Source organism: Humulus lupulus, chromosome 5 (genome assembly GCF_963169125.1).
Source record: "Humulus lupulus chromosome 5, drHumLupu1.1, whole genome shotgun sequence".
NCBI lineage: Eukaryota > Viridiplantae > Streptophyta > Magnoliopsida > Rosales > Cannabaceae > Humulus > Humulus lupulus.
Genome location: NC_084797.1, coordinates 105,176,121 through 105,191,594, shown reverse-complemented (window position 1 = coordinate 105,191,594; position 15,474 = coordinate 105,176,121). Strand labels below are relative to the sequence as shown.

The 15,474-nt window shown below is 39.5% G+C and overlaps 2 protein-coding genes and 1 non-coding gene across 3 annotated transcripts in view; 1 reads left to right on the top strand and 2 right to left on the bottom strand.

Annotated features, from left to right (window-relative positions):
- LOC133779352 (uncharacterized) overlaps positions 1-11,367 on the bottom strand; it is a 28,978-nt gene extending 17,611 nt beyond the window's left edge. Inside the window, exons 1-2 of the mRNA XM_062219323.1 lie at positions 10,480-11,367; positions 9,456-9,556 (exon numbers count right to left, since the gene is read on the bottom strand). Coding sequence (XP_062075307.1) covers positions 9,456-9,556; positions 10,480-11,367 — 989 coding nt within the window. The remainder of the gene's footprint in view (positions 1-9,455; positions 9,557-10,479) is intronic.
- A 583-nt stretch (positions 11,368-11,950) lies between these two features.
- LOC133779351 (uncharacterized) lies at positions 11,951-12,778 on the bottom strand. The gene has a single exon (XM_062219322.1). The coding sequence runs from the start codon at positions 12,776-12,778 to the stop codon at positions 11,951-11,953; it is 828 nt and encodes a 275-aa protein (XP_062075306.1).
- On the top strand, positions 12,414-12,520 carry LOC133781273 (small nucleolar RNA R71). Its single transcript, XR_009870056.1, has one exon. It is a non-coding gene; the product is annotated as a small nucleolar RNA R71 (small nucleolar RNA).
- Positions 12,779-15,474: the final 2,696 nt, after the last annotated feature.

Sequence of the window (15,474 nt, the reverse complement as noted above, 5' to 3'; positions counted from 1 at the left end):
CAAGACAATAGTATCGGATAGAGGATCGATGTTTACATCGAGATTTTGGGGAAGTTTAGAGAAAGCCATGGGTACTAAGTTAAGTCTTAGTACATCTTTTCATCCTCAGACAGACGGGCAGTCCGAGCGTACGATTCAGATTTTAGAGGATATGCCATGTGATTGTGTATTCCAATAGTTAAAGTCCTGTGGAGTAATAGTTCTGAATGAGAGGCAACGTGGGAGAAGGAGGAGGACATGGAAAGCCGGTATCCAGAATTATTTGGTAAGTAAATTTTGAGGATGAAATTATTTTTAGTAGGGGAGAATTGTAGAGTCCAAGAACTTTACTTAGCTAGTTAGATAGTAGTAGTAATAGTGATAGCTAGTAATAGTTGTAGTACTTTTATGACTGTGGATTTTGGTTCAAACCGGGACTTAGTTGGACACTCGTAGTAACACTTGTAGATTTTCTAAGTTTAACCTATAGTTTAAGAATATTAATTATAACCTAAGGTTTGATTAATATGGCTGATTATGGAAATGATAATTATTATACTATAAGGTTTAGATAGACCCAATAAGATATTAACACTTGTCATGTGTGTGTTTAATAAGAAATTAAGAATTTTTGAGGAATAAGTTTATTAAGAGTAATATTTGAACATCCTAAGGTCTGCCAGCAGCTTTGAAATTGTTAAAGGACTTAGTCAAGGCTGTTTACTCAATTCAAATTAGGTTGAAAAAGTGTAACTACGTGTATAATATTTCAGCGTATGCCGATATATCACAGCTCTAGGGGGCGATATATCGCCTTACGGGGATACGAAAAACACGTAGCTTTGCACGACCACCTCGACGAGCCTCAGGAGCATTAGTACAGGCGATATATCGCCTAGCATGGGCGATATATCGTCCCTGATGCATGATTTTTGAACTATTTTGAAACCGAGCTCATTTTAATCCTTAACCTCTTGATAAGTCCAGAATCTTTCTGACCGCGTCTTCAGCCTCTGCTGAACGATTATTCAAATTCTTTTCAATTAAAAAGCCATTATTTGATTCAAGCTAAATGAAGATCTTTTCATTCTTGAACTCTATAAATAGGACCTAGTACCCAACCATTTCTTCATTCATCAAACTGAGTTCAGAGCCTACAAGCTGCTAGGATTACTTTAGAGTGTAAACACTTGGGTTGGGGTTATAAGCTTAATCATTATAAGCTTAATAAACACTTGGGAAGTAAGGTTTATAGTATATTTTAGTTCGAGGTATAGTTCGGTCATAGAAGCATTCAACGTATTCCTAATTCTAGTTCCTTTCTATATTGTTCTTATAGTTTTTCTACTCAAATCCTAACTCGTATTCTCTATTCTTGGTTAGGCATCTAAGATCTTGAACGTAAGATTTTTGTTGGTAAGTATCTTTTCGATGATGTAGTTAGTTCTTTTCATCTCTTTTCCTTAATATACTCACCTCTCTATTATGGTTTTTAGGAGTGTTCCAAAGTCCCGATCTTGTTCTCATATCCCGGTATTTTTGGTAAGGAAAATAGGGTAGATTTGTATGCTTTTATGTTATTGATACATGTTTATGTTATAAGTATGATATGTTTCTAGTATATGAGTTGTTTAGATAACAATCACCTAATTTGTTTAGATAACAAATATATAACTTGTTTAGATAACAAGTCTCAATAGTAGATTCTTTGGGCATCTGATTGTATAGATAACAGCCCCATAAATTTATGGGCATATGATTGCTTAGCTAGCAAGTCCCAAGAAGTATGATGGCCATTATTATAGATGTTTTATTTATATAGTTATATTATTATAGTTGATAGTTTATGTATATATACATGTTTCATGCTTGGAGTAGATTTTCCTTGCTGGGCCTTAGGCTCACTCCTTTATGTTTTATATGTGCAGGAAAATAGTTATGGCGGCGGGAAGGTTCTTGGCAGCTTGGGGATGTGTATTGAGGTAGGATGGAATCGGTGGGTTGAACGTTCGATTAGAGGATGAAGTTTTTAAGTCTTTTAGTTATGATTTCTATGTATTATTTTTCCGCACTTAATGTTGTAACCAATTTATTTAAATTATGTTTTATTATTTTCAAAACAATGGGATCCCATACCCTAAGTGAAATATTTATGTATTTAAACCTTTACTTTACAGTTTTAAATAATGTTATGGTGTTTTCATATGTACGTTTTCTTAAGATTAGTATAGTAGTTATTAATGGTGCAAGGTCTAGAATAGTTGGGTCGTTATAGTAGTCAATAGCAACTACAACATACTTGACATTGCCTTTTCCCATGGGCAAAGACCCAATCAAGTCTATTCCCCACACTGCGAATGGCCACGGGCTTTGCTTCTGTTTTAGCTCATTAGGGGCTGGTCGTGGTATGTTGGAAAATCTTTGGCACTTGTCGCACTTTTGAAACAAATCCACAGAGTCTTCATTCATTGTTGGCCAAAAGTATCCTTGTCTTAGGGTCTTTTTGGATAAACTTTGCCCCCAGCATGATCCCCGCAGAAACCTTCATGGACTTCTCACATTAATTCTTTGTCCTTTTCCTTTGAAACACACATTAGGAGTGGCATTGAGTACCCCCTTCTGTATAAAACTCCGTCGACCAGGATAAATCGAGCCGACTGCCTCTGGAGGGCTCTTGCTTTGTTTCTGTCCGACGTTAATACTACATGTTCTAAGTACTCAATGAAAGGTGCCATCCATGTGTCTGTTGCTTGGATTACCAAGGAGGACTCTTCTGCTTGGATGGTCGGTGCGGATAAACGTTCAACAAGCACTATATTTAATGTGTCCGCATCCTTCGCACTTGCTAACTTGGCCAAAGCATCCGCGTTTGAGTTCTGGTTGCGAGGTACTTGCTGAAGAGTATATTTTTTGAATTGTGCCAATAAGTCCTTTGCTTTGTTCAAATAAGCAGCCATCTTTAGACCTCAGACTTGATATTTTCCAGTAATTTGATTAATCACTAACTGGGAGTCACTATAGATTTCAAGCGACTTCATGTTCATATCCTTGGCTAATCTTAATCCTGTGAGCAAAGCTTTGTACTCGGCTTCGTTATTGGATGCTGTGAAGTCGAATCTGATTGCACAGTGGAATCGATGTCCTTTAGGCGTGACTAAAATCACACCTGCTCAAGCGTTGTGCTCATTAGAAGAGCCATCTACGAACAACTTCCAAGAGGGAGTTTGGCTTTGAGGTTCAGGGTCTTCTGTCGGCTCAATGCCCTGGAGCTTAGTAAATTCTGCAACAAAATCTGCTAGAGCTTGTCCCTTCACTGCTGCTCGTGGCAAGTAAGAAAGATCGAACTGTCTGTTCAACTGCCCATTTCAATAATTGACCAACGACTTCTGGTTTCTGTAGGACTTGCCATAGTGGCTGGTCAGTGAGTACCGCGATGGGGTGAGATTGGAAGTATGGTTGCAGCTTTCTGGAGGCTAAGATCAAGCAGTAGGCTAACTTCTCAATGGGCAGATATCGCAGTTCTGCTCCTATTAGCTTTTTGCTTATACAATACACAATTTTTTGCACATGTTCCTCCTCTCTTACCAGGATAGCACTAACAACATATTCGGTGACCGCTAAATAGATGAGCAAAGTTTCCTTTTCAACCGGCTTAGATAAAATCGGTGGCTGTGACATATCAGATTTTATAGCCTGGAAGGCTTGCTCACATTCTTCCATCCACTCGAATTTTTTATTATCCCTAAGTAGATTAAAAAATGGAATGAACTTGTTCGTAGATTTGGAGATGAATCTACTTAAAGCGGCAATCCTCCCGGATAAACTTTGAACATATTTTATCTTTGTTGGTGACTTCATCTTGATCAGGGCCTTGATCTTTTCGGGATTAGCTTCAATGCCTCGTGAGTTCACTATAAATCCCAAGAATTTCCCTGATCCAACTCCGAAGGAACACTTAAGGGGATTCAGCTTCATCTGGTATTTGTTTAAGACGTTGAAGCACTCTTGCAGGTCCCCGATGTGTTCTTCTGCCTTCTTCGACTTAACCAGCATGTCATCAACATATACTTCCATGTTTACACCGATCATCTCTTTGAACATTTGATTGACTAATCCCTGGTAAGCCACACTAGCGTTTTTCAAACAAAAAGGCATTACTTTGTAACAGTAAAGCCCTGTATCAGTCCAAAATCTAGTGTGATCCTCATCAGGTGGGTGCATACTGATCTGATTGTACCCAGAATATGCACCCATGAATGATAGGATCTCATGCCCTGAAGTGGCATCGACTAGCTAGTCGATCCTTGGGAGTGGGAAACAATCCTTCAGGAAGGATTTATTAAGGTCTGTGAAATCCACTTGCCATTTGGTTTGGGAACCTCTACGGGATTAGAGACCCATGATGGATAAAACGCTACCCTGATGAATCCGTTCTCCTTCATCTTCTCAATTTCTTCTTTGTCGAGTAGCCTTCTTTTTCGTTGTACTGGTGGAAATTTTCTATCTGTGTTCAAGACATGGCTGATAACTGCTGGGATAATCCCAACCATATCTTTGTGAGACCAAGCAAAGACCTCCTAGTTCTTCTCCAAAAATTCCACCAGTTTTTGTTTTGTTATGGTCTCTAAGTTTTTATCGACTTTCACAACCCTAGTCGGATCTGACTCATCGAGTTGGACCTCCTCGAAGACCTTGACTGGTCCTACATCTTCCTCAAAATCCCCAAATCGAGGATCTAAATCCCTATCCTCACTTTGGGCAACACCTTATTTGGCGACGTGCTTACCTGATTGGGCTTGTATCTCATTGGCCAATTGCAACCCATTTTCGGCTCCTTCCCTCGATCCACCCTTTTTTCGCTTTAGCAATCAAGGAATTGTAGCATTCCTTCGCTTCTCGCTGGTTTCCTAACATGCATCCTATCCCTGCATCAGTTGGAAACTTCATGGCGAGGTGCCAGATCGAGGGTACAAGTGTAGTTGGAAACTGCATCAGTAATGTCATGTTCGCAGGTGTAGTTCTTGCTATGACTGGAAGCCTGATCGACACTGTTGGTGCGAGCCCTTCTCCAGAAAAACCATAAATGGTTTGGTTGCATGGCTCCAAATGCTTCACTGACAACTTCATCATTTCCAGCGAAGACTTGTACAGAATATTTACTGAGCTCCCTGTGTCCACTAACACCCGCCTAACCATCATATTGGTGATTTGGAAATCCACGACCAGAGGGTCCAAATGAGGGAACCGAACGTGCTGAGCGTCAAGCTCCAAGAAAGTTATTAGTTCTTCCTTTATTCGAGCTTTCTTGGGAGTTCTCTCCTCCACATTCAGCATTTCAATGTCTTGGTCATGGCGTAAGGTTCGGGCATATCGCTCCCTTGCCTTCCCACTATCTCCTGCTAGGTGTGGTTCGCCACAGATGGTTAGCAACGTACCCGCCACGGGAGCTAGCTATAAAGGGGGCGAGCGTTGGCGTACTGGTGCCTGCTCGTTGCCTCCTTGAGCCTCTCGCTGATAACCTCCAGTGGCTTGAACGTATCTCCTCAGGTGTCCTTGTCTGATAAGGAACTCAATTTCATCTTTCAGCTGGTTGCACTCATTGGTGTCATGACTAAAGTCGTTGTGAAAACGACAAAACTTGGTTGTATCTCCCTTGGAGATATCTTTCCTTATCAGAGCTGGTTGCTTGTAAGGGACATCGGTGTTGGTCGCCTGGTACACCTCCGCCCTGCTTTCGACTAGGGTTGTGTAGTTGGTGAATCTTGGCTCGTATCTGTTACCCTTAGGGCGCTTATTCTAAGACGTTGATGGCTCGTTGTTTGCCCTCTTTCCACCATTTTTCTTGTTGTTTTTGCCATTGCCGTTGGGTTTATCTGACCCATTGGCTGTAGCGTCTCTGAATTTTACTTAGTTTGATAGTAGTAGTAGTAGTAGTAGTAGCAGTAGTAGTAGCTATAGAATTTTAGTTTTCGTGGATATTGGTCAAAGCCGGGATTTAGTTAGAAACTCGTAGAAACAGTCATGAATTTTATAAGTATAACCTATGGTTTAGAAATATTAATTTTAACATAAGGTTTGATTAATGAATATAGTCCTAAGAATATTATTTATTATAACATAAGGTTTAGATTGAATAATTAAGAGCGTGACACTTGTCACATGTATGTTTATTAAGGATTTAAGTATTTTGTATGAATAGTTTTATTAAAAGAAAGATATAGAAGCTCCAGAGCCTTCCATTATCTATTAGGATTACATTTTACTCAGTCAAAGTAGTTTTAATCAATTTCAAATTATCCTAAAATGTGCAAAAACGTGTTTGAAATATTAGCGTATGTCGATATATCGCAGCTATAGGGGCCAATATATCGCCTATGATTGATACGGATAACACGTCGACTTCGCACGAATGAAACCACTGACCCTTGAGATTGTGGTAGGGGTGATATATCACCTACCTTAGGCAATATATCGGCTCCAGTGACAAATTTTTGAATTTCGTAGAATTCTGAGCTAGAAACAGCCATCAACAACCATGACTTGTTCCTGAACGTTTTTGACCGAGTTCTGGGCATCTGTTCAATAGATAATTCAAATTTATTCATTTTTAATCATTTATTTATTCATTGAAATGGGAGTTAGTTTCACTCCTTGAACTCTATAAATAGGACCCTTCACTCAGCCATTGTATTCATCATTCAAGCACAGCTCAGAACCTCCAAGATGCTAAGTTCATTCTAGAGAGAAACACTAGGGTTTTGGGGTTAAAGATTTCAAATCTAAAGCTTTTATAAACACTTGGGAAGTAAGATTTTGTGTGATTTCAGTGTTCGAGGTATAGATCAAGGTTCTAAGCTATCCAAGGTATTCATTATATTCAGGTTTAGTTCACTATAGCATCTATTATTCTTTCATTTTTCTTCAAATCCTAACTTGTGATAGTGAATTTTGGTTAGGTGTTCAATTCCTTTGAAACATAAGGTTTTCGGTAATTTCTTATCTCAATGGTTTCAATTTTTTTTCATCTTCATTTCTTTAGAAACTTATGGCTTCTTTATGTATGGTTTTAGGAGTTCTCAATCCTGCTCTTGTCTCTAATATTCCAGTTTTTGGTAAGGAGAATTAGGTAGTTTAGTATTATGCTTATGTAGTTTATGATATAGTTTATGTTTGTATGACCTTACATTTCAGGTACAATAAAGGGGTAAGTGTGTCTGGACCTAAGGTGTCCAATGATGTACGACGGACTATGTCCGGTAGGCTCGGTCGCCAAAAGTTTATGACAGACTATGTCCGGTAGGCTCGGTCGTCAAAAGTTTATGACGGACTTATGTCCGAGGCTTAATTGCCACCCCTGTATAAACACTTATCTTTTTATTATATCTGACTTGTTATTATGACCTATGACCTATAGTTATGATTATGACTTATGACTTATGACCTATGATTTATGATCTATGACTTATGACATATGATCTATGACTTATGACATATGATCTATGACTTATGACTTAGAGTATGATTTTTGATTCATGACTTAGATTATGATGTAGAATTATGACTTAAGCTATGATATGACCTAGAGGTTTGTGTTTGTATGACTCCTTTGAATTTATGTTATGTTTGATTATATGACTAACTTTTGTTTGTATTTTCCTTACTGGGCTTAGAAGATCTCTCCTTATGATGTTGTTATTTCATGAAATTAAGGATGAAAGGCTGGTGGCGAGGGGGGCCTAAGAGCTTCGTGATGTACTCGTGGCGACCATATAGTCAGAAAGATCAAGCGGGACTATTTTTATAAAAGCATATTATTTTAAAGTATTACTTAAATGTTGCTCATTTTCATGTTAAAGACAATTATTTTAATTTTTGTAAAACCATGGATCCATGTATTTATTTTCATGTTTTTATTCAATAAAAGAGCAATATTTATGATTATGACCCAACGCTGTGATCTCGGTAATCTATGAGAAATTAGGGTGTTACATTGGCGACTTTGGCGGGATCTTCCTTTGGCCCTTTGTCTCTTGCCGGCGACTTCCCTTCGTTAGAAATCGCCTCTTCGAGCTTGATGTACTGGTCTGCTCGATCCAAGAATTCTTGGGTACTTTTCACCCCATTCTTCCTTAAACTGTTCCAAAGGGGTGAGTGGTGCCGCACTCCAGTAGTAAATTCCATCATTTTCCCTTCATCGCCAATTGTCTTAGCTCCAGCTGCTGCTCGCATAAAATGCAGGACATATTCCTTTAAGGATTCTCCTCCCTTCTGGCGTATCTCGACTAGTTGGTTGGCTTTAGTCGGATGTACTCGACCAGTGTAGAATTTCCCGTAGAATTCCTTTATGAACCTCTCCCATGACATTATGATAGCAGGAGGGAATTTGAAAAACCATTCCTGAGCAGTATCATATAAGGTGGCTGGAAAGATTCTGCAACGAGCATCATCCGACACCTTCTGGATGTCCATCTGTATCTCAAATTTATTCAAATGAGATATTGGGTCCCCATTTCCATCGAAGTTGGGCATCTTAAATTTGTTTGGGGTTTCTGCCATTTTTATTCTTTGTATGAATGGAGTGCCTCTTCTCCGATCATACTTGATGTAGGATGTTTGGCTCCCCACTAGCTGTTGTATGACTTGATTTAGCGCATCGATCTGGGCTTGTACTGCGTCTGGTATCACTGGGGAGACTGGTGCTTGAGGAGCATACTCACCGTGGCTTTCTCGCCTATTTTTCAGCACATCCCTCAAGTCGTCATCTTTACGCCTTTGCTCGCTAGCGTCCAATCGATCAAAGACGTGACGTTGCCTAGGATGCCCCCCCAGCATTCTGGCTCATAGGCCTATTTTCTCTTGGTGGGGGGTTCCTTTCTCCACCTTTCTCTCCTTGTGCTCGACCAGCATTTCCCCTGCTGGAACTAGCTTCGTTGTAATCATGACCGTCCGTAAAATGTGATTGGCTATGGCGCGACCTGCTGGTAGCACTATTCCCTCCCCTTGCTGGTACCTCTCGAGCATCAGAGGAAGGCCTGCGTTGGTTGGTGGGTCCCCGGGCATTATTATGTCGTGGGGGACCCCTGACAGCAGAGCCGGACTTGGCATGCCTTCTGTTAGCAGAAGGACGTTGTCCCCTGCTCGAAGGATTCAGTTCCTCAGCAGTTTGGCATCTAGGGCTTCGAGGAGGCTGCCCCGCCCTATTCTACCTTTGACGCTGGGGATTATCTCGACCAGCACGAGGAGGTGGCTGCTGCTCAGGATCTTGAAATGGAATATCCTATTGATCAGGAGGAGGTTGCTCCGGCCTTAGAGGACTTGCTGGTTGAGGTGGATGACTTGAGTTTGGGCCTTGTTGTGGTGGTGCACTTGGTGGCTGATCCAGTTGAGAAGTTGGCACAGGTTGTCCCCGGGCCAACTGAATGGTTGCTTCCAGGGCGGTAGTGGCATCTCTCTGTCGGCAGTCCATGTCAGCCTACCGTTCATTCAACTCTTGACGTTGATGATCAATTTCCCTCTGTTGCAACGCCATTGTCTCAGCCACATTCTCCTGATTAGACCTCAGATTGGCTAAATCCTCCTGCAACACAATCAGTGTTGTCCTCAAGGTCTCAGAATCCATCTCCTCCTCTTCGAAATCCAATTGTGGTACATCTTCAGCCACATTTGGTGGAGGAGGCTGGGTGGATGCAGCACCAGAAGTTTGTCCTGTCTTTCTGGATATTTTTGCCATATGATTTTATTGGAAGTGTTGAGTTCGGCTCTCCATGAAAGCACCAAAATGTTGACTCTCGAATTGGTCAACGACACGGAGTCAGATAAACGATATAAAGTAAGATGAAAATGAGATGAACTCCAGAAAAAAAAGATAAACAACACAAACAATTTATTGTGGTTTGGCCCCAATAGAATGGTAAAACCCTACGTCCACTTAGTGTTCTTATTGATGTAGTATTCCAAGAACAGTGATCAATGAACTAGGGTTCACGAGTTTCACTGTATCTCAGATAAATACAATTGTGATGGATAACAACACTCTTTTTCTCTCTTAGAATCTCTCAGCTCAAGCGTTCTCAAGCCAAAATGTTGGAAAAGCAAAAAAAAATCCCCTCTCTTAAGCCCTTTGATTCTTATTTATAGGCTCAAGGAGGTTTACACGGGAAAATGGGCCTTAATTACAATTAATACACGCGTCTCTAAATAATAAGGAAAATTACAATTAATACATAATTACAAGATTGCATATTTGAAGGAAATAACTGAATATATGCGACCAGGCTAGTCGTCCATGATTATGATACTTGATAAGCCAATGATCTCCTGGTCGAGGGTCGAGTAGGATATGCTCACTCAAAACTGCCACGTGTTTCCCACGTGTAGATCAATCCTGCCATGTCCTTAGGTAGTCCGTTTTTGGGTAAACAGGTGCATAACAGTAGATGGGCTAATTCCTTTTATATAAGCTAAAGTCCAGCCAATGGCAAATTTATGAGCTTGAAGTACTCTTAATAATTTTTCCTCTTCAACAGTAGATAATGAAGCAGAAATAATAACAGGGAGAGTATCATTCTTACCCAAATAAGCGTATTTAAGATGATCTAGTAAAGTTTTCAATTCAAGTGCTAGTGGTTTCTTCATAGATGGTAGTGGTCTCTCGGGCCCTTGTCCAAGTTCCTCATATTTCTTCTTATAAATAGGTCTAGCAGAGTTTAGCCAATTTACATATTCCATAACCTCAATACCATCCCAATCTTCCCCTCCTTGCGCAATAAGGCTCATCTCAAGCGGATCTTCAACACGTTGTCTCTTTGACAATTGTTCCTCAATTACATTTACACTAAAGCAACTATCACTTGCTCTTGGATACTTCAAAGCCTGGAACACATTAAATACAACCTCATCACCTTGCACCCTTAGCCTTAACTCTCCTTTTTGAACATCTATCAAGGCTTGACTAGTGGCTAAAAATGGTCTTCCCAAAATAATTGGAACATCTTCGTCTTCCTCCATATCAAGAACAATAAAATCAGTGGGAAAGATGCATTTTTCCACTTTGACAAGAACGTCTTCAATAATACCATGAGGGTGTGTTAATGAACGACCAACCAATTGTAGAGTAATCGTAGTGGGTCTAGCTTCCCCCAAACCGAGTCTTCGAAATACAGATAGTGGTATTAGATTAATGCTTGCACCTAGATCACATAATGCCCTCTTACAATGAAAATTCCCAGTGCTGCAAGGTATAGTGAAGCTGCCCAGATCTCTCAACTTTTGAGGAAGTTTCTTTTGAATTATAGCACTACACTCTTCTGTCAAAGCCACGGTTTCATAATCCTTTATTTTACTCTTATTAGACAATATCTCCTTCATAAACTTCACATAACTAGGCATTTTTTCAAGAGCTTTCGCAAAGGGAATGTTAATGTGCAATTTCTTAAATACTTCAAGAAATTTGGAGAATTGCTTGTCAAGATTTGCCTTTCGAAACTACTGAGGGTAAGGAATCTTGGGTGTCGACTCAATGTATTTTGGTGACTCTTTCTTTGGAAGGTCTTCAGTAACCTCCTCTTGTGCTGGACTAGGAATAGGTTGATCTTCAATCTTCTTACCCTTGTATTCTACTATAGGCCCCTCATACTTAGCCCCACTCCTCAAAGTGACAACTTGACATTGCTCTTTGGGATTCACCACAGTTGAGCTAGGTAAAGTCCCTTGATTACGATCTGCCATTAACTTTCCAAGTTGGCCAACTTGTGTTTCTAAGCTCCGAATGGAGGATCTGGTTTTTGTCATAAATTGGCTCAATGAATCAGCGAATACCTCTGGTTTAGTCATGTGAGGTGATGGTTGTTGATGTGGCGACATTTGTGGCCTTTGAGTATCATAAAAGAGCCTTGGGTTTAGCCCATAATATGGTCTATGTGAAGGATATTGAGGTGGATTTGGATGATACTGTGGTTGATGCCCTTGATTATTATGATGGAGTATAATTGTTAGGGTATGGGTTGTTATTCGGTTGCCTTGGGAAATTGCCAATGGCTTGAACCAGCTCAAGTGGGATATCATCAACCGAATAAGAACTCATCGCTAGACATTGCTGAAAGTGATGAGGGCCTCTACATGTCTCACAATTGAGAGGAGCAGATTGTAGTTGCATCGCTTGAGCTGAACTGTTGTTTTGTTGTTGTATTCGTTTTGTTAGCAAAGCAATTTGAGCAGTGAGCATAGCAATAGGATCAACTTCTAGAACTCCTGCCACCTTCTTATTTTCTCGCTCAGCTGGCCAATTATAAATATTTATGGCCATCTCCTCTAATAGCTCATAAGCTTCGTTAGCGCTTTCACTCATAAATGCTCCACCTGCTGCTGCATCAATGAAAGTTCTTGTGTTTCCCCTCAGTCCATTATAGAAAGTGTGCACCAACATCCATTTCACTATACCATGATGTGGACATTTTCGCAGCAGCTCTTTAAACCTCTCCCAAGCGTCATATAAATATTCCCCCTCAAATTGACAGATATTATTTATTTCATCTCTAATCCGTGCTGATTTAGCAGGAGGAAAGTATTTAGCGAGAAATTTTTGAGCAAGGTCTTCCCATCTCAAAATGGAATTGGCTTGCAGTAAAATCAACCAACTTTTAGCCCTGTCTCTCAACGAAAATGGAAATAGCCTCAAACGAATTGCATCATTACTTACTTCGTTCATTTTGAAAGTATCGCATAACTCCAAAAAGTTGGTAATATGGAGGTTTGGATCCTCATTAGGTAGCCCCCAAGACTGAACACAATTCTGAACCATTTGAATAATTGAAGGCTTGATCTCAAAATTATTCGCCTCCACAGTAGCTAGCCGAATACTAGAATGTACCCCTGTAACAGTGTATAATCCCTCAGAGGTAAGTCTGCCTCAGCTGCAGCGCTCCCCGCATTACCCTGATTCAGATTATTATTAGCAACATTGTTGATGTTATGGGCCATCTTTTCAAGTCTTTTCTGTTTTCTTTCTCTTTTGCAGGTCTTCTCAATCTCAGGATCAACAGGTACTAGTATTTTCGACCCCTTACGTCGCATAAAAATAGGTCACCTGAAATTGAGAAATTTAAAAGTAGTACGATTCAGAAAACGTTAAATAAAAACCAAAGTAGATTGAAAAACATTTATATTTGATATTGATTATTAGTCCCCGGCAACGGTGCCAAGTACTTGATCTGTAAATTCTGTACGCAACTATACGTAGTCATGTCAAGTAATAAATTTTGTAGGAACATAGATCATCACACACAGACTATTAACCAATTACCAATAAAAAAATTTCACTTTCTATTTGGTGAATAAAATTAAGATGAATAATTCTAAATTATGAACTTAATTTAAATAACTGGAAGCAAAATAATAAATTAAAGAATTAAAAATCAATAATAAAAAGCCTATGAATTAATTTCATAAACTTTTCATTCTATTAATTTTACTAACCAGTTCTAAGTTTCTTCTTCCTATTCTAATAGCAGGTTAACATAATCGATTCTTATTCTTTTTCAAGATATAAGATCTCAGCCACATGTAGGTTTTCTAAATTTATGTGATAAACTTAAACATATAGAAGACATTATGCATGGAAACCTAATTACTACACAAGTCATACAGGTCCTTTCATCCAATATGCAACCTAATGATAACATATTCAATTTTCATCTTTCGAATTTTGAATCAATACCATTAAATCAAGTAAATAGTGATCAAGTATTTACTAGCATTAAACAAACATCATATAGATTAGAATAGAAATGAAGTATCAATAAAACATCATAATGAAATCAAATTGAAATTCAAGTGACTACATTAATCCCTAGATAAAAGATTTAGTTCATAGATAACATAATGACAATAAAATTCAAATAATTGTTCATAGAAAATAACCTAAAGAATTCAGATGAAGAAGAAATCTAGAAAGTCATGAATCAAAAAATAAATCTAATTACAGTAGTCTTTTCTAGATCTAGGGTTTATAAAACTAAAAAACTGCTTGCTTAATTCGTATAATAATGTCCCTTATATAGTTTTCCAATGCTCCCAAGTGAAAAGACCATTTTGTCCTTCAAAAAGTGGCTAAAAATCTCAAAACTGTGTCTATAGCATTGTAGCGCTAGGTCTTAGGCACTGTAGCACTATTGTCAGTGCCCAGAAATTGTTTTTCTACAATTGTAGCGCCAGTAATTTAGCACTGGGGAGCTAATATTCAGGTCCTTCAAGCGATGTAGCACTTGTTTTGTAGCACTGGGGCGCTACTGACAGATTCAACAACGTTAAGTTCTCCTTTCTAGCGCTGTAGCGCCACTTATATAGAGCTGTTGCGCCACTTTCACTTTATTCCCCTCTTTTCACCATCTTAGCATCAAAAACCTGAAACATGAACAAACAAGCATAATTCTGCAATAAAATAGCACTAAACTAATGAAAACCTTGCTAAGAACTAGACCATAAACGAGCCTAAAACTCGTTTATTAGCCCCCTAGTCACAACAGACAATCACATAATCCATTTATCGTATATATACATGTTATCCAGATTTCTGGATAGCGTTTAGATGGATATCCTCGGGGAAGCAGAATTATCAAAGTCTTTCATGGAAAGTGACCAAAGCTCGCGGAAGGACAGAAAGGCTTCGCCTCTCCCGTTTAGTGTCCGGCTTACTCTTTCAAGAAAACGCGACACGGAAGCTCATCAACTCTCCCGGACTCCCGAAGGGATATCCTTCGGGGAAGCTCCTTCCAGGAGGAGCTCTTCAGGTTGCCTTCGCGGAAACAGTCCCGTGCCACGCACGGAACAAGACCAAGCGGTCGAGTCATGGAGGAGGTATATTTGGAATGATATCCACCTGACACAGGATCCCGCCTGACACGCCCGACAGGTCAAGGCCGCACACATCCCAGCACGCCTAAGGGTACCTTTTCGCCTACTGTTCCGCTGACAACTTGGAAAAGACGGCTGACTTTGTGTATTCCCCATCCTTTCACGTAAATATACCCACATAGAGTCTTGTAGCCATGCTACTACAGTAATTGTATCCCCTATTTATGGCTGGTGTAATTAAGACTCATGTGAGTGGAGAAAAACCCTAATCCAAAACCCTAGCTATAAATACCCCCTCATTTTACGATAGAGGGGACGACCAACAAATTACATAGCAAGAACTCTGCTAAAATCTCTCTAGCTTCATCTTCTTCAAGAGAACCCGAGAGAAACACTGTGAGTGTGTGAAGTTCTTGTACACCAGCCATCTTACTGTAATTCTCTACAAGTATAATAACATCGACTCGTGGACTAGGGCTTGTTAACGCCTGAACCACGTAAAAACACTGTTTGTTTATTTACATTTCTGCACCTCTACAGTTCTTATCTTTTTATTATTCTGTTTGTATTCGTTTCCGAAAAACTCGGTAAACAATACAGATACAATGTATTATAATACATTTAAACAAACATACATAGGCATAA

Coding starts and splice junctions, on each gene's coding strand:
- LOC133779351 (XM_062219322.1), bottom strand. CDS start 12,778: ATGGTTCAGAATTGTGTTCAGTCTTGGGGGCTACCTAATGAGGATCCA.